Raw genomic sequence first — 23,386 nt, 5'->3', positions numbered from 1 at the left:
TGATGAAAAGAAGAAAATATGTTGAATTCTCTTTGTTTGCACACCAAGGACTTTAGAACATTTTTAGTAAAAAAAAAAACAATGATAATAAGGACAGGATGTGCCTTGCTTTTTTCTATACTGACAGAGAAAGAAAGAGCCATTGAGAGCAAGGTAGAGTATGAGAACACATGAGGAATATAAATCACTTTTAATGCCATATCATTTGGGTTTTGTGTGAAAAAAGACGGATCGCAGCCATTTACATTAAAGAGCTTATTGAACAATTCCTACACACAGTTACTGAATGCAAAAGTGTTCTGAAGATTTTTTTTTCAAATAGAAAGGTTTTACTTGAATAAATGTGCTATAGATGTTTTAGACTGCTGCTCTCAAGGCTGCTTATTATATATACAACTGAAAGAAATTAGCTATTCATCACGATAATCCAACCTGACTAAGCTAGAAAGTAGCACTAAGAGATGGGCTAGCTGTATGCTACTGTGGGCCTCTTGGATCAATCGGGCTGATTTAGTAAAGGAGTTTAGTTAGTTCACTAAGTAAATAATCCCTTTGCTTAGTGAATGAGATAAAGTTCTGATTAATTCAACCATCCAATCATGTGAATGCAAAAATCTTTTCCTTTTTTTTTATTTCCTTGTAGATGAATTGGTATGCTTTGCAGAATGAATGTTTTCCACATTCACTAAACTAATGGATTAACTTTACTAAGTGATCATTTAATTTCCTAAGTGAACAGCCTAAACCATTCGTTCAGGGAGTTCGGACTACCAGATTTTCCCCATACAAGCATTTCTATATTTTTTTTTTATTTTGTAGACAGCTCAGATGTATTTGACGCCTAGAACAAAAAAAATTATATAACATTAAAAAATATGTAGGGCTCCCCAATATTAAACAAGATTCTTTATTAGGCTTGAGACTTTCCTTTATTGAAGATTTGGACAGCAAACTTAATGGAATTTGGCTTGCCAAAGAAGGAAGGGAACAAAAGGAATGGAGGAGCTCAGCTATGAGGAGAGATTATTTGGACTGAATCTATTCTGGCTTGAGAAGAGAGCTTAACGGGGGTATAACTGGGCCACCAAAAATAAATAAATCGAGCTATTACCCCATAGAAGTGCCGATTAATTGGATTCCCCTAGTTATTAAATAGTACCTGGCGTAAAATACTTAAAGTTGTAAATTACATATATAAGCTTTTAATGTATGGCTTGATATGGAATATGCATGCCTAAAATAAGTATACGCGGCCCCGCGCACATTCTTGGTGGAGGTTGAATACTTACATTACCCAAAATCAAGCACCATTTCTAGAAGCACAGAATATAACTGGGTATTAGGGCTTTAAAGTAAGGATAACAGAGACTGTTGATGTAGGGAACATCCAATTGCCTCATGGAAGCAGGAAGGAATTATTTCCTCTGTTAGAGCAAATTGAACCAGGGTTTTTTTTTTGCCTTCCTCTTGATCGACCAGGTCTATAAGGATTTTATCTGGTATATGTTAAATTCCCTAGTGGTTGAACTTGGTGGACCTATGTCTTTTTTCAAACTAACTATGTAACTTTGTAACAAAAAGTGTATAGCCCCCATCCCTTCAGCAAAGGACCCATCGGTAGCAAGGACCATCTTTAGGGGAGATTACCCCATTCCCACAACATGTCTCACAGTGTTGTGGGGGTCGTAATCAAATCTGGAAGCCCCCTTTAAGAAGCTGGCCCTCAGATATCTGCTCTGTAATCCTGAGAAATGAATACAGGGATTCATATTGCCCCTTACCTATTCCCAGAAAGTATTAAATCGACTGAATAAGTGTAATATATTAGTGTGTCCCACAGGTGACCTTTTATATTGCTTTCTAATGAGTCATGAAAAAATATTTCACACCATTTACCTGTTATAGGCCTTTAGATTACATTGTTCTCCCCAGGCCCTTTTAGCTGGGGGCACCACCCGCCACTTTTCAGCAGCCCCCTGGCTGTTTTTGGGAGGGTACTGATGAGTTGGGTCACAATACAGGGGCAGCCACCTGCCTACAATTTCTTCTCACCCAGCTTTAAAAAAATGTATGGGTTGAGCACTGCATTACATTGTGTAAGTTTAAATAGTCAGCATCCTATATAAGGCCTGTGTTGTACATCACTGAGTGCAAACCTACTAAGAGATTTTAATGTTAAACAAAAATCAATGAGCCTTTTTCATCACTGCTTAGAAACCCAATCAAGTCTATGTTTTAATAATTTATAATGATGGCTATGCCTCATTCCCTCATGACACATGATTAAGATTAATCAAACTGGTAAAAAGATGACAATGTGAAATATGTTTGTTACAGACCGCAGCACCGCTCATTTAAATATGTATATTTTACCAATGACAGGTTATGGATAAAAAATTAGCAGTTACCTATGGAGGATACAATGAATAGAAAAAAAATCATCTATATGTTGTAAATCATAAAAGCAGGAAAACTAATGGGTCCTATTTCCTGCAGCTCCCTCTAATGCAACAGCAAGTTCTTCATGTGTGAGACAACCTTATGAGAACAACATTTATTATAGTAATTGTTATGCTAATGTTTAACAATTGAAACAATGTTTTTTAAACAAATTTTAATGAAGCAATACAAGACGATACCCACAGGTGGCACTGCAGATAAAATGTGAACTTGAAGCTTCTGATCCTGGTCCCAAAAGTACATATGGAACTCTCTACCGGGGCTCTCTCATTAGCTGACCTTTTTTCCAATGAAGTAGCAAGGAAATTATTAAAATGATATATTACTTACTCCAGCGAAACAGCAAGCGTACAAATAAAACTAATAAATAGATTTTTTTAAGTTATTAAACGACACATTTTCCAAAAAAAAAAAAGAAAACTGATTATTATAAATAAATAAATAAACAATTAAAAAAATGTATAATCTAATTCTACTCTCCCGTTCTAGAAATAGGTATAGTTCCTATAAATCATTAAACCACATGTTTTGGTGCTTCCATGAAAATAAATGAAAATATCTGCTAGAAGAAAGAGGAAAATTGAAACTTTTTAGGTTGGTTCTTTTTGAATATAGTGGCTAAATACTGCACACATCACTATCTAATGGCTGTTGGCATTTTTACTACTACTCTGAAGTTATTATTCCAATAACATATCAAAGTAACTTTAATTCCACATGTTTATTAACCTTAAAGGTAAATTATACTCCAGTGATCTGCAGCAAAAATAATCTTTTTGCATAACTCCAAATTATATAATAACAGGTTAATAAACCTGACTGGGAATACATTATTAAAATGAAGATCACTTCTAAAGCTGGCTTAGTCTCTGTGTATCATGGTACATTTTTAATCATTCATCACTTATTTGCCCAATTTATACTCTATGCTCCTCGGTAATCTATTTAAATCTTTCCCAGTTTTCATCTGAATCCAACAAGTTTAGACAAGCGTTGGTAATTTTCATTTCATTATCTCCTTGGCAGCTGTTACAGTGTTCGAGCTCAGGATTTCTGAGTCATTGAGCAGATAGTGCTCTCAATTCACAGACCCAGGTACCCTTCTCCTATTAAGTGGCTTGGCTATTTTTTGTAAATGCTAAAGTCATTAAGACTCATTTGCTAACATGCACAACATGAACAATAAACGTAAGCATAATGCTGTCCACAAATCTTTACTGAATGGTATAGAATGTAGTGTAAAGACGCCAGGTGTAAAGTGTTGAGCTTGAAGTCTAGGCAAAGAGCTTAGATCTCAGATCAAATACAAATTTAGGAGCTGATTCACCTTTCGTGATTTGTATATCCATCCAATCCTGACATTTTTAAAACATTGCTACCTTGCAGGGCAGGAAACTTAATTTTATTTTATTGCTCTTCAAGCAGAACTTTATCTTACCCAAAAAATTGCAATCAGGCAACTTTATTACAGAAGGATAATAGGTTTAATTCAAGTTTAGGTAGAATTTAGGAGTCTTGCATCTTTCCAGTTTGTAACAAAAATAAAGATAAAGATAAGACTGATGGGCCCATTTTCTGGTCACTCCGCTCTCACCTGCTATCAGTATGTTGCAAATGACAGACGAGCACTGCAGCACACATGACTTCCCTTATGTCTTGCTTCTCCATCTGTATGGTGGAATGGAAGGGGCTGATATTTTGTCATTCTTAGATACTTATGCTGCGTCCATTATAAAAATAAATACATAATAATGTATTTATCAATACAGGTGTCTTTTATATTTACCTAGAGTTTACGTTTGGGCATCCCAGGGGAAGGATAGATACAGATAAAGTAAATAAAAGTGAATAAACCTCATAACTTCCACTAAGCAGTTATTTTTTTATTTTTTATTTATTTTTTATTTATTTTTATAGCACAATATGAAAATGCAATGAATGCAACCCAGTGAATGCCAAGATATGTGTTATGATGGCATATAGTACATTAGGCCAAGGACAAGTCCTATAAAAAGAGTGATGTATACATTCTCATTATGAAAGGCTTATTGGGGGTAGGAGCAATATTAGTAAATGGCTCAGAGAAAGAAAAGAAAAAAGGGGACAGAAAAAGAACACAAAAAGGGGTATAAGGGGGCCTGGGGCAAAGGTAGGTAGAGTTTTGTCTGCACTTTTGAACTTTGTAATGAAGGTAAGAATCAGCCATAGAAGAAAAAGGGGAAAAGATAGGCTTCTCAAAAGGCACCATAGACTTGATGTAGTTATACATCAAGAAGAAGAATCAGCCATAAACACTGCAATGTTTTCCCCCATGTGCTTCTACAAGAAGGTCTTAAATCAGAATTCTTGCTTAACATAACCTGTCTCCAAGTTCCTTATTTTTATCAAGGTATTTGGTATTTATAATTAATACCATGTGTGTGAATCACGCTTTCCCCTATTTCACAGTACGGTTACTGGTATCAGCAGCCATTATGCATGGTTAGGTCATGTTAAGAAATTGCTATACTTGTCATAAAAATAGCTTTCCAAAGACTAAAGATCGGTTCATCTGTCATCCAGCTTTCTATCAAAGCTTTCTGCTTCGTTTACTTAGCTTATCTTTCTGTATATCAAAAGGAAAACTTCCCTCAGCTGAGTGTAGTGCATTTTCTGTACGTGCAAAGTCAATTTAACCATGTCAGGCAGTTATTTCTAAACACAGTTCTAAATTAGAGGTAATAATGTTAATAACTTGGTAGATCTTATAGAGCGGAAAGGGCACAAAGGTTTCCCCAGATTACTCTCCCGGGAAAAAATGTGGGCAATGAAGGTATAATTCAGTGTCAAAGGTTATAGACACTGGGGCCGATTTATAAAAGTTTTTCAAGTCTGAAAAGGATAGACTATCATGAGTGAACCTGGGTGATCCAGCAAACCTAAAATGGATTTCTGAAAAACCATGTACTAATAATAGGCAAATGTTTTTAATCCTAGACCAAATTCATTCCAGGTTTGTTGGATAAGTGCTTCTGCTCCCTGCAGTGCTTGTGCCAGTCATATGGTGCCTGGGTGCCACGTCCGCTGTCAGACTTCTACCCATGTCCTATATACCACCCGCTCCCAGACACTGGTCTTCTGTTAGAACACCCCTCTACCTTCTCTGACTCACACAACAGCGGACTCCATTATATAGAGGGGTGTGAAGACTAAACAAACCCATTCATATAATGTAGGGGAAGTAAGGGCAATAGTTACTCAACACTACACTGATTTGTTTACAAACACCAATGTAAAAAAAAAACAATTAAAAAGTTATAAAACTTAAAACATTTTTTTACTAACAACTGACACCACAAAAAAAAAAAAAGGTTCAAACTGTTCTAACAATGTCCAGCATGCATCTGCAACAGCTTAGGTGACTTGTTATATATAATTTCTTGTAATACTAAAAAAAAATTCTGCAATACTTACCTAATCTATAGTGCTATTCCATACAGACTACAAGGTCTGGCACTGATCATTTTCCAGGCTGAACACCAACCAACTCAACTCCTTTGGAACCCATCTGGGGGTTATGCTGCTTCCATTATAAAAATTAAGAAAAGGAAATTTAAGAAAAGGAAAATATATTGTACAAACCCAAATTAGAGTCCCAGATGACAATTAGCAGTTACTAATTAGGGATTGCAAATAAAAGACAACAACTATACTGGTAAGAGTGTTTTATGGTGCTTTAACCAGAGATATGCCTTGCTGCTCAGGTATATATTGACGCCCAGAAGGCTGTTTTGTCTTGCCCCTCCCCACATTCTTAGCCTGTCTATTGGTCTTTTAACAAGGTGAGATAACTCCTGGGCCACAGGGGCTGATTTACTAGGAAATTAAGACTGTTAACTTACCAAGGCGACTATTCACATTTTCAGGGATACTTTACTTACCTTAATAAATGTAGAAGGACAATACTGTTTTAGATTTCCTACCATACAACTGAGTATTTTTTAGAAAAGTGCATTTTCTACACATGATTGGATAGATAAGTCAGCAGATTCTTATACAGATTCCCAAAATAAGTGAACTATCCATTGCAAATTTTCTATGTGAACAGTCTATATTTCTTTAGTACATCAACCTCATAGGCTCTGAAGGTGGGAGCAATGGAAACATGAAAGGCTTTAATATTATTAGTGAAAATGTGCAGCCTATACCTCTGGATCTGGTCATTTCGACATGCAGTTTACTTTAGGACATCTCCAATCATAGATTTCTTTGAAAACCTAATCGGGTTTGTATCGAGCCTAATCAAACTATTCTCAACTGTGTGGATCACAATGATTTCATGTCATGGGAGTAATAGGCTAGAAGTGGCACAAATTGGAAATGTAAGTTTTATGTAATTCCATTCTCAGACACAGGTGCTCATCACCTGTCCAGAGGTTCCCAGCAGCCATATCAGGGACCTGTGAGCCAATGGTTAGGATACAACTGATGCACATGGTAACCCTCTACGCTTTAAGCTTTATAGCCTCTCTGGTATTGCACATTGATAAATCAGCATATATTTAGCTAATACAGCTGGAAGACAAAGCCTCTTGTCACCTGAAAGTTAAACAGAACACCAATCTAATCCAGAGCGTGTGCACTGAATAAAGAAAGAATGGGTCTCTGCCAGCAATGCCTTCTCTAGGAAGCAGCCAATGTACATTTATAACAACAGACAGCTCTGTGCTTAGGAAACTGTGCGCTAATGAAAAAACAGCAGGATGATACAAGAGCCAAGGTATAAGACAGGGAGAAGAAATAAATGGGAGAAGGGAAACTGGGACAGACAGATATCAATTTACTGTAACATAGTGAGGGGGATGTTAACCAGCAATAACACAATTCAGTGAGCTGTAGTTAGAAGAGAAACAAATAGGTAACGTGTGATTGCAATTGTTTAGGTCTTCCACCTTAAGGTGTTAAAATACCATTCACATAGAGCTCTAATAGCTGCCTATTTCAGAGTTATAGATGGAATCAACATTTCTTATTATCCATACAATACAATTATTTACTATACTTATAGTATAAGATGCTGTGCAACAGGAAGGTAAAAAACGCTCCAAGTTCATAAAACAACCTGGTGGAAAAAAAGATTTCTATTTTTTTTTTTTTGCACACCTATAAATTCTCCTAAAGTGTACCTGTATCCAGAATATGGATTGTTTCTATATTCTTAACTATACTAACTCATACTTCTTAAATAAGAAAAAGGCATCCCCGACCTCTTGAGCTGCTTTTAATGTGACCCTATTCATTCTCAAGGATCCTCAAAGATCACAGCAAGGGAAAGGGCAATTATATTTCTTCATCATGGGTGGCTCAGAGGTTAGCAGTTTAACCTTTGCAGCACTGGGTCCCCGGTTCAAATCTTGACTGGGAGCATGTAGTTTGCATGTTCTCCCCATGTTTGCGTGTGGGTACTCTGGTTTCCTCCCACATTTTAAAAACATGTCAGTTAGGTTAATTGACTTCCACTCAAAATTGACCTTTGATTATGAAAAAGGCATATGACTATGGTAAGAACATTAGATTGTGAGCCGCTTTGAGGGACAGCTAGTGACATGACTATGGACTTTGTACAGCACTGTGTAATATGTTGGCGCTATATAAATACTGTGTAACAATATTAATCAGTCTTTCTTCTTTGTCCAGTTACAAGCTGGGGACAATGATGTGACCAGGCTACAATCTCCTCTCCTGTACTGAACCTTTTTTTTCTACATAATGTAAGCTTCTCTCTCTTTCCTACACTTTCCTTTCACTGTATTTTATTTATTGAAAAAATTGATGCTCAGCATTATATTTGGATATTACTTAGGGTAGTCTGTCTGCAAATACAAAATGCCTGGAAATGCCCAAAAAGCTCACTGCATCAGGAACAAAAGCTCCTGAGAACTATACTGAGACACAATGATTTGAATTAGAAAGCTATGTACTGCACCCTGCCCTTTACTCATTAGGAATGTCAAGCCAAATGAATGGGCTGTCATTGCAACCGAGCAAGCAAAGAAAAAAGCTTATTATTTTTTGCAGAGACTAAATATTCTTCCACCTCTTTTAATGATGGAATATCAATACAATAGAGTTAATGCAGTGATTTAAACTCCGGGCTCTGATAAGAAAACAGTATTACTGAGACTGAGGCTAAAGGGAAAGGTAAGCAAAAGTAGAAGGGGGGATATCATGAGAACTGTTAACTGAATGTTAGTTTGCCCTAAGAGGACAAAATGACAGGTTCTCTTTAAATTCAGATAATCGGTCTCCCAGAATGAAATAATAGGGACAGAGCAGCAAGTCTACATGCTGATCATTGTGACTTTTAAAAACTTAACCAAATGTATTATTAGCTTTGGCAATAAAAACTATTTTTGGTTTCTGCCAGGACTGCTATGCACTTCTGATTCACTATGATTAAATAATGACCTATTAGAAAAAAAAACAAATCTGCAATTTGCATCCATTGGGTATATACACATCGTAATAATTATTATTTTCAGTATGTTATTCTAAAGTCACAGCAACTGCGTCATCAGGACGGCCACCCAAATAGCTCTTTATAGCACATTGCAATCATCAACCTCTCGACAAAACCAGGACAATTACAAAAAAAATGCCATGAAATTAACAGGGGAGTGGATATTTCTCAGCTTCAAATACTGTGAAAGTTCTTTTTTGCCACTGGCAAATGGTATCAAAAAATAGGTTTATGGATAGTGACATTTCTTCTGACAATACATGTGGGCTGCAGATAATCTCTCGGCTGTAACAGGATTGGACTGCAAAGCTTGTGTATTGCAGTAATTATCTGAACAAGCAGAGTGTGGGCAGAACAGATCCTATATGACCATGATTTGGTTATGAAAACATTCTACCCATTTAGATGACTAAAATTCGCTTGCTTTTAGTTCTGGCAGAAGCCATACTGTGAGTAAGACACACTGACCTATATTTTAAGTATAGGAATCTTACTGCTTTGTAACAAGGGTTGCAACCTTTCTGGGAACAAGTACCAACCTTATGGTTTCTTTCCTATTAATACCAATATATATATATATATATATATATATATATATGGTATCAAAAGCTTTTATGATCATATAAATTATTATAAAAATGTGACTTAATAGGACGTGCCTTTCATTGAATTACATTATTGGTGTTATGGTCAACAAGAAAACTTCTGTATGCAAATAGCATTACCTTAAAACTAAGCCAATCAAACTTTCAAGCTGTATGTTCTTTGCATACAAAAGTTAAAGGTATTATTATTATTAATAATATTAATATAATATTATTTATACATTTTGCATCCTATTGACCAGATCTAATTATCAAGTGATAATAGTACTACAGACAGGTGTAGAAAAACCTCTTTTGTGTATAAGAGAATGAAAATTCTGAAGACAAGAAGGAGGTACAAAGTAGAATACAGAGGCATCATAGTGGTGTGGATTCTTTTTGGAATTTTACAGTCAATTTGGTTACATTTAGGGTATGTAGGAAGTTGTGTAAGATAAAGGCAGGCAGTTCACTTCCCCCTTAGAATAGTTAACACTACGTCAGCGCCATTTGGTCCTTTGTCCCTTACTACCTGTGAGTTGTATGGTTTTGACAGCATTTTAGTGCTTTTATATATAATGGACATTTAGCGAACATTGTGCAGGTTCATTGTCACAGTTGGGCACTTTTACTTTGTTGTTCAAAAGAACCATTAGTAAATGTAATATTTAGGGAAAAAAAAAAGTTGGAGACTAAAAGCAATAAAGCTTGAAAACGTCAGAGAATTGAAATATATTTGTGCTTACCAAGTGTTTCTTTAATCCGTAGTTTTACTTTGAGCAGCAACACTCCAAGCAAGTTCCTGATTTAGACTCTGTCGGGGTTGTTCTTTCTTGCGCTGCTCAACATGGGAACTCCATTTTTGAAATGTTAGTAATACTGTTGTTACTCATATGAATCATTCCATCCTATTGTTCATAAGTTATGGCTTCTAAAGTGATGTATGACATAAACAGAGTTCGTATTTTTCTCTATAAGGAAAAGGGAATCATTTTGCCTCAAGTTATTACTTCCTTTTACTGTGCTACTGTATTGTAAAACCTAGTAAATTGTTGTACCAGTCTCAATATGTAAGTATGAAGACTTAGAAATTGGAGTAGCCTTTCCCAGCCTTTTTAACATGCTGAACCCATTGAAAAAACTTTCAGGTCTTTAGGGAACCCCTTCTATATTTACCATATCCACAGCTTACAATACAATAATGGTGATGGTGATTCTTACATTGTTGGCCGGCGGGAAGGCTGCCACCCTTACGAATAGCCAAAAAGATCATTGGTGCCATTAAACCTGACCTAAGAGACTCAAGGAACCCCTTGCAACCACTGGAGCAACTGGTTGAGAAACACTGGATTAAAAAAACATTTACTCACGTCACATTTGTATCTGAAACAAAATGAAAATTGTACGAAGAACCTCCATGTCCAAGATAACCTGGAACTTTTCAGTAACCACCTTGATGTTTTTGTTTATTAATTGAATCCAATGTGAAAAATATGGCTAAAAGTCGGGTGAACACAAATATGAATATACTACATTGTGTTCAGGTGTGTATTTCTAATCAAAGAGTCAAGGTAAAAAAAGGATTGCCATTTAGTGATAGTGGGCCTGATATATTAAAGCACTCCAAGACTGCAATCCTGAGAGAATCCTGAAATATACCAATGCTGACCTCTCCTACGGAAAAGGTTAGCTGACTAGGTGTGAAGCTGCTAAATACTTTGGGCCTGATTTATATAAGTTCTCCAAGACTGGAGAAGATGGACTATCATGGAAGAACCTGAGCGATGCAGCAAAACCTGGAATTGATTTTCTTTTGGTTGGTAGATCAATGAAGATGCAACAAAGGGTGAAAAGGTTAGATGCCATTCAGTTAAAGTTTAATATAAACCTATACCGATTTTCCATAAGTTCCTTTTATTGTCCTTTATGTCCTTTCCAACTATATGCAGCGAGTTGCTATGTCGAATAATTGCATGTACTTGAGGTTGTCATGAGGTTTCCATGGCAACATACAATGAATGGCAAAATTGACAGGCTTTTTAAACACTTTATGACACAGGCTTACTACCATATATGACAAACTCTTCCTGGAAAGATGAGCAGGATGACGTACTGAGAAATATAATGGAACGTCCATAATCAGTTCTGTGGACGGATTTAGGAAGGAGGCTTTAACATACAGCAGGTTAACAAAACACATTAAACATTATAATATTACAGTAATTGTCACCAGACTTTTATTCTGATGGGCAATACATGAAGTTATTAAAGTCTGGAGGACCACATTATTATTATATTATAGTGTAGACCTCTAACTTCCAACTTCTTCTTCTGCCAGCTCCATGTGTCAATGGTTGCAGTGACTGATAGAGATATACGCATGCCGTAGAACTTTGCACACCTTCGTAACAATGTGATGGCATTTGTGGATGCAATGCTATATTAGCAAAAAATATCATTTCCATTTGGTCATTACATTGTCTGCTACTGAGATAAGGCCACCCACACCTGGGGTAGGTTGTCCAATGTTTACCAGGTCTTACAAAGATTTGTTACAAAGTTCAGATATTGAAAGTACACTTTGATCTTCATCTCTCCTTGCATGTCAGAAAAATGCAAGAACTGGGCTCTGTTCCAAAACTGCCTGATGAGTTCTGCCATGATTTTTATGTAAGCCTATCCTATCACTGACTTTACTCAATTAACAAAATGCTGCTAGAAGGGGTGAGGCAGGATGATATGGAAAAGGAGATAGTTTATGTGTTATGTTTGAGAGAGAATCAGGAAGAATACCAATGCTGACCTCTCTTATGGATAAGGCTAGTTGACTAGGTGTCAAGCTGGCTTGCTTTCCTAAATACATTGGGCCTGCTGTATTTAGGATCTCCAAGTCTGGGAAAGATAGACTGTAGTGGGAGAACTTGAGTGATCCAGCAAACCTGAATCATTTGCAAATAGTTAGCAAATGTTTTTAATCCTTGATCATTCAGGCTCTTCTGCAGTCTGAAAGAGCTTAAAAACAGGACCATTGAGTTACTGACCTGAAACAGTATGCACATGTTGAAACAGTATGCAAAGTTCTACAAAGCCAAATCTAGAGTATAAAGCAAAAGTCATACACAGGCAATCAGTCAACCAGATGTGGAACAGAGGGAGTAGGCACAAGCAGAGTCTGGGCCACATGTAAAAGGTCAGTCCAGGCTGTACAATCGATAGGTCAGGAACAGGCAATGGTTAGCAACAGTAAATAACTCGAGACACACTCTAGCCAAGATCAGCCCAGCTAAACCCTACAACAGGCACTGGTAGCTGAGGGCAGAGAGTCTATAAAGACCCAGCAGCCAATGACAGAGTGGGTTTGATCAGGAACTATGCTGCCCATCAGCTGCAATACAGCTTTGAATCCCCTTCAGCTGTACGTTCTCAGTGCAGGGGATGCCAAGAGATAAAACCCAGCTAAAAGGAAACAAGGATGCTGCAAGCCACACAATACTAATTCCCGAGACCTCCTCTGCTACTGTTAGCACCGCCGCCGGAGGGAATAAGCTGGGCTCACTCTACTGAGGGGAACACCAACAGGAATTGACAGCCAGAAGTGCGTTTCCTAACAGTTACATATTTTAGTTTTAACCCAGAGTAGTCGAGTGGGAAATTTCTGTATCCAAGCTAAAATACATTAGTTGATAATATCAGAATAATTGCATCCGGTTGTTTATTTTACAGTAGCAATGTGCAGAAGTTCACTACAAATACATAAAAGTTTTTACCAAAGGAGGAGAGGAAAAGGTCTTATTGATGGATTAGGTACTGTACATTCTGTATAATTGTTCCTACCTTCCCGTGAACAAGAATGAAATGTCACCCAAGGTGTACAGTGTTACTGATGAAGTGTTGGAAGAAATTTTGCTCAAGTGTCTTTATCTGAAGCAGAAGAAAAATACAAAATGTAATTTTCTGTGAACTGACTCGTGTAAAGATTTTATCTACTAGATATAAACTTATTAGGCAGTTGGCAATCTCAAAGTGCATTGAAAGTATATGTAATAACATAGTATGTTCATGCTTTAGATTGAATGGGCCTGATTTAATAAAGCTTTCAAAGGTTGGAGAAGATTGACAATCATGTGAGAGCATAGGTGATCGAGAAAACTCTATCCAGTATTAAACAATTGACAAAAAGTAAATTATTTTTAAGAAATCCATTTCTGGTTCGCAGGATTGCCCAGATTCTCCCATAATAGTGCATTTTCTCTAGTCTTGGATATCCTTAATAAATCAAGTCCATTGTGTGGAATATTAATTCTGCCTAAGGCTCCAACTTCTGCCACAAAACCGACATTTATGGAGCATCAATCTGTCCAAAAGTAGTCACTTTAACTATTTAGTCCTCCATTAAATTATTTGGTAAAATATTAATATCCCATCACATAGAGTTTATTAGATACATCTACTGTACATTAAAAACAAATAGATCTCAATATCTGTGAATAGTAGTTCATGCGTATGCACATTTTTCTAAATATCAATACTCATTATCATCAACAAATAGCATCCCTTATGGGCAGGAAGCAGATGCCATTAATACACATAAGACATGTGCTTTTCCTTTCAGTTACTGTATACAATAGTAGTGTCAATAGGACATCCACATCACTGTTTATTCATATATAGATATTGTTTTTAATATTACCTTGACCAGAAAGAACAATCCCTTTTAAATAAATGGAATTAATTTTTATATCAGGTTTTAGTACAGTTTTTGCAAACATTCATAATTATGCCTGCCTTTTTTCTGACTTAGCTTTGCTCTAAATTTTCTTGTAGGATCAGAAAAAATAAGGTCATAACTCACTAAGCCAAGTTCCATAGCTCCTGAGACCCATCGCCTGGCAGATAAAGTGGCACAGGAATTAACAAAACAGATTAAAGGAACAAGATGAAGAATACAAAGTATTTAATTCATAGATGAATAAATACCTTAAAGCCAACAGCAGTAAGACTGGGGAAAATTGATGTCTAAAAAGGGGCTCATTGGTCCCTGCAGATATATTTTTAGACATACTGCTCTTATTGTTTGGAAGAAAAATCAATCATCTAAAATACATTTTTAAAAATGCAACATTTGTTTTTGGCACTGTGATCCTATTTGTAACACTTTTAGCACCAGCCCCCATACACCGTAATCCTTAACCTTAACCTTTTCTGCCTAAACTTCTCCTTGCTTACAAAGTACAAATATCATAAGCACCTAAAGTAAGCCTGAACTCCACATGGTACATGGTAAAGAGCAGAAAGCAGCTCTCTAAACCTTCCCATTCACTATTCTGTGTAATTAGAACTAATTTGTTAGTAAGCACAGAAAGGATACGGCAAGACAAAAATACTAAACGCTGCCCCTTTAATTATTACATTAACAGGAGCTAGTAATATGGACCATGGTGTGGTACCATAAATCAGAATACTGGCTGACAGTCTGGCAGTCTTGTGTATAATATGAATATGTATTAGATTTCTTTCCAGCAAGTATGCAAATGCTTACTAATGAGGCATTGCATATTCATTTATGTTTTACATGCATCTCATTACATGATATTCAAATGAGATTGTATTGTCTGATCATATATCCAAATGGTATATATTTTTCCTGGTCATATGCCATACATGCGATGGCTGTCAGAGGAAGGCTACTTGAAGGAATTTATTGATGGCTGAACAGCAACATTTTTTAAATTTCACAACTCATTTGAACTTATTTATTATTATAAACTACCTAGCCAAAAAAAGATTCCTGAGCCTTACGGGCAGTGTTTTGATCTGGGGTTTCTGCAGTTGGTCCGGTATGTGGCCAAAACCACTTGAACATACTGAATGACTGGGTTTTCAATGAATGAATACTGAATAATGAGGGTTCTCAATCAAAGACTTATTCCAAGATAAGAAATCCTCTTGAATTAAAATGTACTAAAAAAAACTAAAAACATCAAAATAATGCAATGCCAATATACTCAACTCAAGTCTGCCAGACTCGTGATAAAGTCCAATATGAAATGCATTGAGTACACTCTAATGATGTTATAATGTTTCTTTTTTTTGTTAAATTTTAGATTTTAATATAGGTTTTAATGCATGAGAATCACATCATATTATGTGTAATTATGTTGCTGCAGATTTACAACTCTTCATTTGAGATCCAGGCCCAGAGTATCCTGAAAGGAATGGGTGGGCTAGGCACTCCATCCCATTTCCAGTGCAGATATTGGTAATGGCTCTTTTGTACCTGCCTTTGAGTCAGGGGAACGTAACAGCCTGAGGCCAGGTGTGGCTCCGAGAGAAAGGCTGTGTGAAGTCTGCAAGCTGGGAGAACGTCTCCCACAGTTTAGTTCTGGTATACCAGCAACTCTGGAGAGTGTCAGAAAGCCAGGAGGCTAAATTGTGTCTTTTTTTTTTTAATGACACTGATTCGCTGCAAGGGAAAAACCCAGGAAGTTGATTTTTATTTCTGTTTTCATAAATACAAGTGGGCAAAGTGCTCTGATCTCGAACTGACGCCTAAATACACCTCTCCGCACGGAGTGTGTTTTGGGCTAATCTCCCACAATATATACATACAGGTAGTCCCTGAGTTACATACAAGATAGAGACTGTAGGTTTGTTCTTAAGTTGAATTTGTATGTAAGTCGGAACATGTACATTGTTTAAATAAATACAATTATCACAGATATTTGTCTCAACATATTATTAGGCAGTGAGGTGTCAGTTACTGTATAAAATCCTCACTGAGGGTTAATTACAAACAAAGCAAAAAAAAAAACTTTAAGGAGCCTGGACATTCATTAACTTTTGGAGCAAGCTGTGCTTTGATATGCAGAAAGAAAAAACTTCAGAGTTTGTCTTGATCATTAAAGGGTTACAAGAGCTTGCAGAAGCGCTCAGTCTCAGCGGTGTTTAGCATCTGATTTCTTCTGCAAGTCATGCAAACCGCCCCCATCAAGCCTCCGTCTTGCACACCAGCAAGCAGAGAAGCCCCGTTCGTATCTAAGAGTCGTCCGTATGACGGATGTCCTTAACTCGGGGACTACCTGTATTCCCAAAACAGTCATTTTATTATTTTTGTACAGGAGCAAAAATATGTATATGCTTTCTTAAGACAAGATGTTTTTTCAAGAAAATATGTTTTAAAACTATAATGTGTAACTATAATATATTTTAAATTTAAATCTAATATTGTGGAATGTTCAAGGATATTGTTAAATTCTGTACATAGCTTGTTTGTGATACATTTCGTCTGTGTCTCTTTTTCGGTAATCGTCTAACAAAAAGAGCATGGCTGCTAGCTGACGAGGATTGAACAATAGCTACTCAGTACCATTTTCCCACCATACTGCTACACAGACTACATGTGCTCAATAGGGGGGTGCTCTCATTGTAAATGACATATGTTTACCCTACAGACACCACAATTTAACAGCCAATAGCCATTGTATTGCAAAGACAGCATGGGCCATCTCATCCTGTGTATACCACAATACACTGACATTTAAAAAAACATTTCTTTGTACTAAACAAAATGTTCAAAAACCTCATGACCTATCTGGATACAGCCAATATAGAACACTGAGGCAGGTATAAAATTAAAGTATCTATGTTGTTTGTTGTATCTATGTTATCTTGCAATTTGTTATTATATATTGTTATATATTTTTATATTATTTATTTGTTTTGTTTGGTATTTTCCTTGGCTGTTGTAGTTTATACACCACTAACTCTCTATAAAAAAAACTACAAAGTAGTAGAGGCAGAGGCACTCAGATCCTGAAGAATAACGTCAACTTCACTTGGACTTGTGGATTCCAAGCTCTTCCTCATTAGGGGTGATGTGTGAAAACACATCACCCCTAATGAGGCAGGACCTGGGATTTCTTGCTAGGCTAACAGCTACCCCTTTATATCTCTAGTTCATTCATTTGCCATAACTCACATACACCTGCTTAAGATTTGAACATTCTGGGAATAGATCATAGGACATAAAGGGGTCCCTCTTTGATGAATTCTGTTACCTTTATGCTTGGAGATGGAATAGGAACACATCAAATCCCTGTCTCAGAGATAAATCCAACTGCGACATGATCAACATGTCTAAACTGCAAGTGTTTATGTATCAGAAGCCTATGGCGGAGTGCATACATCTAGGGTATTAAAAGCTTGCAAAGGACCAACCTTGTGGGCTGCCAAAATTTTATCTTAGGTGTAGTATGAGTTTAATAAAAAAAATTATGCAAACTTATTATATTCTACCTATAATTCCTAGAACACGTTGCGGTTTTATGATGTTACTTTAATATCCAGCATGCAATATTTTATTTGAAGCCCTATGTGATACCTTAAAGTTTTATATCTGCCAGCTATTTACTTCTGCGCTTTCTGTGTAAAGCCATTATATTTTATTACTAACTCAAATTTAAAGTAGCATTTGAGTAATTAATGACAGAGTTAAGTCTGTTGAGGTTATAATAATCAAGAGCAGGAGGTTAAAATAATCAGGGCCAGGACCCCTGAGGGTTTCCAGCTTCCACTAGTGATCTATATTTATTTTTGTCAAGCTAATAATCTATAACTGGTTACTAAATATAGTTCTTCATGCTACATAACCCACATGTTTAAAAATGCTGGTTTGTAAAAAAAGTTTTTTAACATATTGTCAAAGTTTAGAAACCAGGGTTTTATGTCCTTTTATTTGACTGGATAAAATGTTTACATGGGAACATGCACAGAGATTATGAGACCAAATCTATCTTTTCCCGGCCAATATATCTTCAGTGCTGGGATTGAGTGCTGGAAATCCACCTGAAGTTAATACGCTTGAGAGGAGCATACTTCTGTAATTTCTACACCACTAAGCCTCTTTAAAAATTACAAAGCTGTTGTTCTTACAAAGACATCAGGCTGGCAGTTCTACAACACTTAAAAATGATAAAGCCAAAAGAATATATTTTTAGGAAGAATCACCTCCTCCAAGAACCACATCAGGACCACATCACCCCTGATTAGGCAGTATAGCTTGGTCAACAACCAAGTTTTAATATCTCTTATTCATTTGCCATGATTGTGAATTATTATGATTTATGATGAATATAAAATATAGATTATGAAGTAGAGACTGACCCACAAAATAAAGTCAACACCAAGCTCCAGCCACAAATAGTTTATTAAGATACATCTGGTGGTACTATCTTGCTAGAAAACAATATTAAAATGTTGTTAAGATGCACCAAAGTGTTTGGAAGAAGCAATCTGATTGCTAAATGTCTTTTTCCAAAGTACTCAATCCCCAGTTAGCCACTACGAGAAATCTCTTACTCAACCCTTCCTAAAAGTGGTAAAAAGGTCAGATTCCTAAATACCAGATTTAGTATAATGCCCCTACCCTGAAATTATTGTTTATGAGTGTAGACAAGTATTGTATGTTGGAAAAACCCCAACACTTATACTTTTAAACCTAACAACTTTTGGTCATGCTGGTTGGCCTACAAACAACCATTTACTCAATAAACACATCCTAATTTTACTAGCAATACATAGTTTGTTGATTAGATTATGACAACAGGGTTTATACTAACCACTTTTGCTTCTTTGGGCTAAACATGTGTGTCTGAATTGACTAGCTCATAATATTATTGCTGAATAAAGCAAAATGGTAAATGCCATTGGGTATTAGGGTACCATCACTCCAAAGCTATCACAACCTATAATTGAACCATTTATCCTGTTTTGATCCTGATTTCAAGCAATCTAATATACCCCCTGCACAGTCATAACCAATGGGGTCCTATTAACAATGATATATTTACAAAAGCAATATTATTATTTTTATCATATTATACTTATAATGCACCAACATTATATAGGGTCTGATTATGACATACTTGCATGCATAACAAGTGGAAACCATAAAGCGGTAGGAAAATATTGTCCAATCAAGCTTACAGATAGGGGAGTATATTGGTACGGTAGATGGAACTGTGGTTAATTAGTGATGGCTTGGAGAGGGAGGAGGGTCTGCCCAAAATATGCTGTGTGGGCATAGCTACCACAAATCCAGGCATTTCTTGGCATTGTTCAACCATTAAGACACCCTCCAATAAAATGGAAGTATTGTAAAAAAAAAGTTCCATGCATCATGATCGTCTTTTTTAACCTATTAAAAAAAATTGCCTGTAGTTGGCCTTTAAGGAAAACCTATATAGGGGCTACCATCTCTGCCTACCTAGTTCCCAGGGGACAAGCAAGCAAATCAGAGCAAAACTGGATCTGGTGCCGGCTTTACTCTCAATTAAGTAATTACTCAATTAAGTATTGAACTCTTAAGCATGGCAACCAGTATTTTTAATAAAATAAGTCAACAATGGCAACCTCCATATTGTTTCTGTACAAGTGTCCTTTTAAATATCCCTTGCTATCTTTCAATCATCCTTGGTGACCCTATTATTTTACACCCCTTGCCATTATAAATTCAAAAAGCCTTTTTCACACAAAAAAACACATTGCAATATACGTTATTTTCCATGTATACTGAAAGACTCAGCTAAAAATATTCAAGATTTTTGTTTGTATTTTCGAATGTGATTAAACAATTCATCAATCAACAAATCTACACATGTACTGGAGCATCAAGCTGCATTGGTTTCTCAAACTATAATTATTTCAATCAGACAAAGATAACATTTAGGAAACATACATCTGCCTACGGAAGACGGTAAATGCTGATGCTATTTTGTGTTTAATTTTGCTTTGAGCATTTTATTTCTGAAGTATTTATTCACCCAATATTATTTCTAACATAATTCTGTAGATATTGTGATATGTGTGTGATATGTGAAGAAATCAAAGCACATTATTCCCTTGTCTGTATAGAAACACATATAATGCACAGCAATTCAAAGTAATCCTAACACTGATCTTGTATTCTGCTTGCATCTGATAGTTCATTACTGCATTTTGCAATACTTGATTTATTAAGTAATATTCCTCTAATTAATATAATAACAAAGGATGAGTGGTTAAATTCAGATAAATTGAATTTGTCTTTTAAAAACTTTAATTTTCTCCAATGCAAAATAGTTGTAAATTTAGCTGTCTTTTTGGCACTAAAATGTTGCCAACTAGGAGTCCCTTTTGTATTATTGTTTTGTAACAGACAATCATAAAATATTTTTTATTAAGAACACAATACAAAATGCACATAATAAAAAACAATACAAAAAGTATACAGAATTGCTGGTTGATACAGGTTACTAATTGTAGATTCTGAGATGTTATTCCAAGGTATGGTATAAAACTTGGCTCGCCAAGAACACATTTTATAATGGTTTTGTATAATTTATAATCATATTTAATATTTTCTATTATTTTTACAATTTGTTTTTTACTAAATTTCCGTATTTTCCATTAGACAGAACCACAAAGAATGTATATCCAGTGCATTTACTAGGTTAGGGTGTATTTACTTAATAAAATATCTACAACCTAAAATAGAGTTTTGTAACTGTTTATTATTTTATATTGTATAGCTAATGATATAAGCATGATAACTTGGTATTCAGAACAATATCAGTTATTATCACCATATGCTAATAGGTGTATAGGAGTGATTTCTTTTAAAATGCAGCTTGATTCTATTGTGAAGGAAATTTGTACGAGTGCATTTAATGGTTCATTTATAGAAACAAAAGGCTGAAAACTGCTGGTTTTCTACTGTTGATTACTCTGCAAGGACATGATATGCTGTTAAATTAATGCATTGATTTCATGAGATCTACAAAACTGATTTTTGATCTTCTTACCATGTCACAGTTAAATAAATTTGTATGTAGCTTTATATTTATATATATATATATATATATATATATATATATATATAGGAAAAGAGAGCTACTGGAGGAGGATAAATGCGCTATACACAAAATTAGTCATAGTCATGTGAGTATATACGGTACTAAGCACAGCTAAGGCCCATGAATAATAGGTAGCTTCAAGCAGTGTGATTGATAAGCCAGCACATGTAGAAAGTAGCCATTGTGATGTTGAACGACCACCATTTCAAATCAAGAAAATAGAAACATACACAACACAATAGATATAAATTTGCAATCACATATTACAATTTTCAAACTCCTTTTATTAATGGCCTAATAACCACAACCCAATGAAGGACGTACAACCACATAACCTGTTTGCACAAGTGTTTTAGTCTCTGATACCACCAGGTACACTCTCATATGCATCTATTGCTCTACTGAAATCTGAAAGGAAATCTCATTTTCAGATATAGATATAAAATAAAGGTTAGTGATCAGAAGCAAAAAACACAGCATCAGTAAGAACTTTTGACCTGCCCATAAAATTAATTCATTGTTACAACTACCTACTGATAGAACCATTGTCTCTAGAACAATGGCCATTTTATTTTATTTTTTTATTAAAATGCCTTTTAGGCATAAATAGGAGACTGATGAAATATAATTGGAAGCTTGTGATGATAAAGTTTCTAATATTCAGTCAAGCAGTTACTGACCATGATTTAGTAGTTTGAATGGCATGCTTGGTGAGTAATTATTCGCACCAGGGAATAGATATATATGCAATTATTTTGATATTTATAACCCTTTAACAAATTCTAGAATGCAGTTTTATGGAGCAGTGACATGGGATGAGCCAGAAGCAGTTCCACCTGATGCTGCAATGGTATGGTCCAGCCTTTGGACCATACCATCACGTCCTGGTATATATTCTCCCATAAGAATTAAAAAGCAGAATGATATTTGAATCCTTACCACCATCTTCTTCATCGAAGGAGTTCATGCAGGGAAAATAGATAGCCAGAGCCTCGAACGATGCAGATAAACTAATCCGGCTCTGTGACCTCTCCATGAACATGCCGGGGGCGCTCCCCGGGTCGGCGGGGGGCTTCGGGAGCTTGGACGCCCCATTTTTCACTCGGAGCACTGCACGAGGCGTCTTGGCTGCTTTAGTGGGTCCCGGATAGGGGAAAAAAAGCCTCAGTCACCTGCTGCACCCCAACAAGTGTCCCTCAACACAGCAGTGCCCAGGCTGCACCTTGCATTTACAGGCAGCTCAGCTCCATCCCGGTAACGTAAGGGAATTACCGCGAATTACAGCTCGGCAGAGCTGCGCCCCTTCTCCTGCCTGCACACAAACCGCTGGCTGCCTCTTCATTCACAGAGACATGACAGGAGGGGGCTGAATGAAGTCATTATTAGGATGCGTCCTGGCCAATCAACGAGGGAGAAGAAGAAAAGGAGGCGTGGCCATCGGTACAGCAGAGATGAGGGTGAGAAGGGTTCATATCTGTGCTTGGTACCCATAGGAGTCTAGCAATGTCTGCTGTGTACAACATAGAAGCTCCAATGTCTCTGTGCTCATTGTGAATCATTTCACCAGCAGACTTCATTCTTTTATTAGTTGGCTTCTTTATCCCACCACTATGTAAGGTGAAAATTCTGAGTTTAGGTATGATTCAAGTGCAAAACCTTTTTTTTTAGAAAAAAAAAGGGTGGGGCACCACCCCTTTAAAGCAAAAGTAAACCCAAAACAAAAAAAAGCACACCTTCCTTCAAACCTGCAGAGCAGTCTATTCATCAGGAGGTTTCTTCCATCGGGTCCCGTGTTGTCTCGGTATCTGGGAGCATCTGGCGCCAACATCTTCCCCTCTCTTCTTCCGCATTCTCGCACTGCACAGGCATGAGATCGGGTGATGAAGATTGGGAAACACTTGCCAATCTCAAGACTTAATGTGCGATCAAGACTTAATTGCAGCGTAGATCCT

General features: G+C 36.4%; 1 protein-coding gene across 1 annotated transcript in view; it reads right to left on the bottom strand.

Moving 5' to 3' along the window:
• The window catches only part of RIMS4 (regulating synaptic membrane exocytosis 4), a 99,822-nt gene extending 77,059 nt beyond the window's left edge, over positions 1–22,763 (bottom strand). The window contains exon 1 of the mRNA XM_072414851.1: positions 22,374–22,763. Within this exon, the coding sequence (XP_072270952.1) occupies positions 22,374–22,476 (103 nt within the window). The 5' untranslated portion in view covers positions 22,477–22,763. The remainder of the gene's footprint in view (positions 1–22,373) is intronic.
• Positions 22,764–23,386: the final 623 nt, after the last annotated feature.

This window comes from Pyxicephalus adspersus, chromosome 6, assembly GCF_032062135.1.
Source record: "Pyxicephalus adspersus chromosome 6, UCB_Pads_2.0, whole genome shotgun sequence".
Lineage (NCBI taxonomy): Eukaryota > Metazoa > Chordata > Amphibia > Anura > Pyxicephalidae > Pyxicephalus > Pyxicephalus adspersus.
Note: the sequence above shows the minus strand (reverse complement) of the source record. Positions and strands in the feature narration are given on the sequence as shown.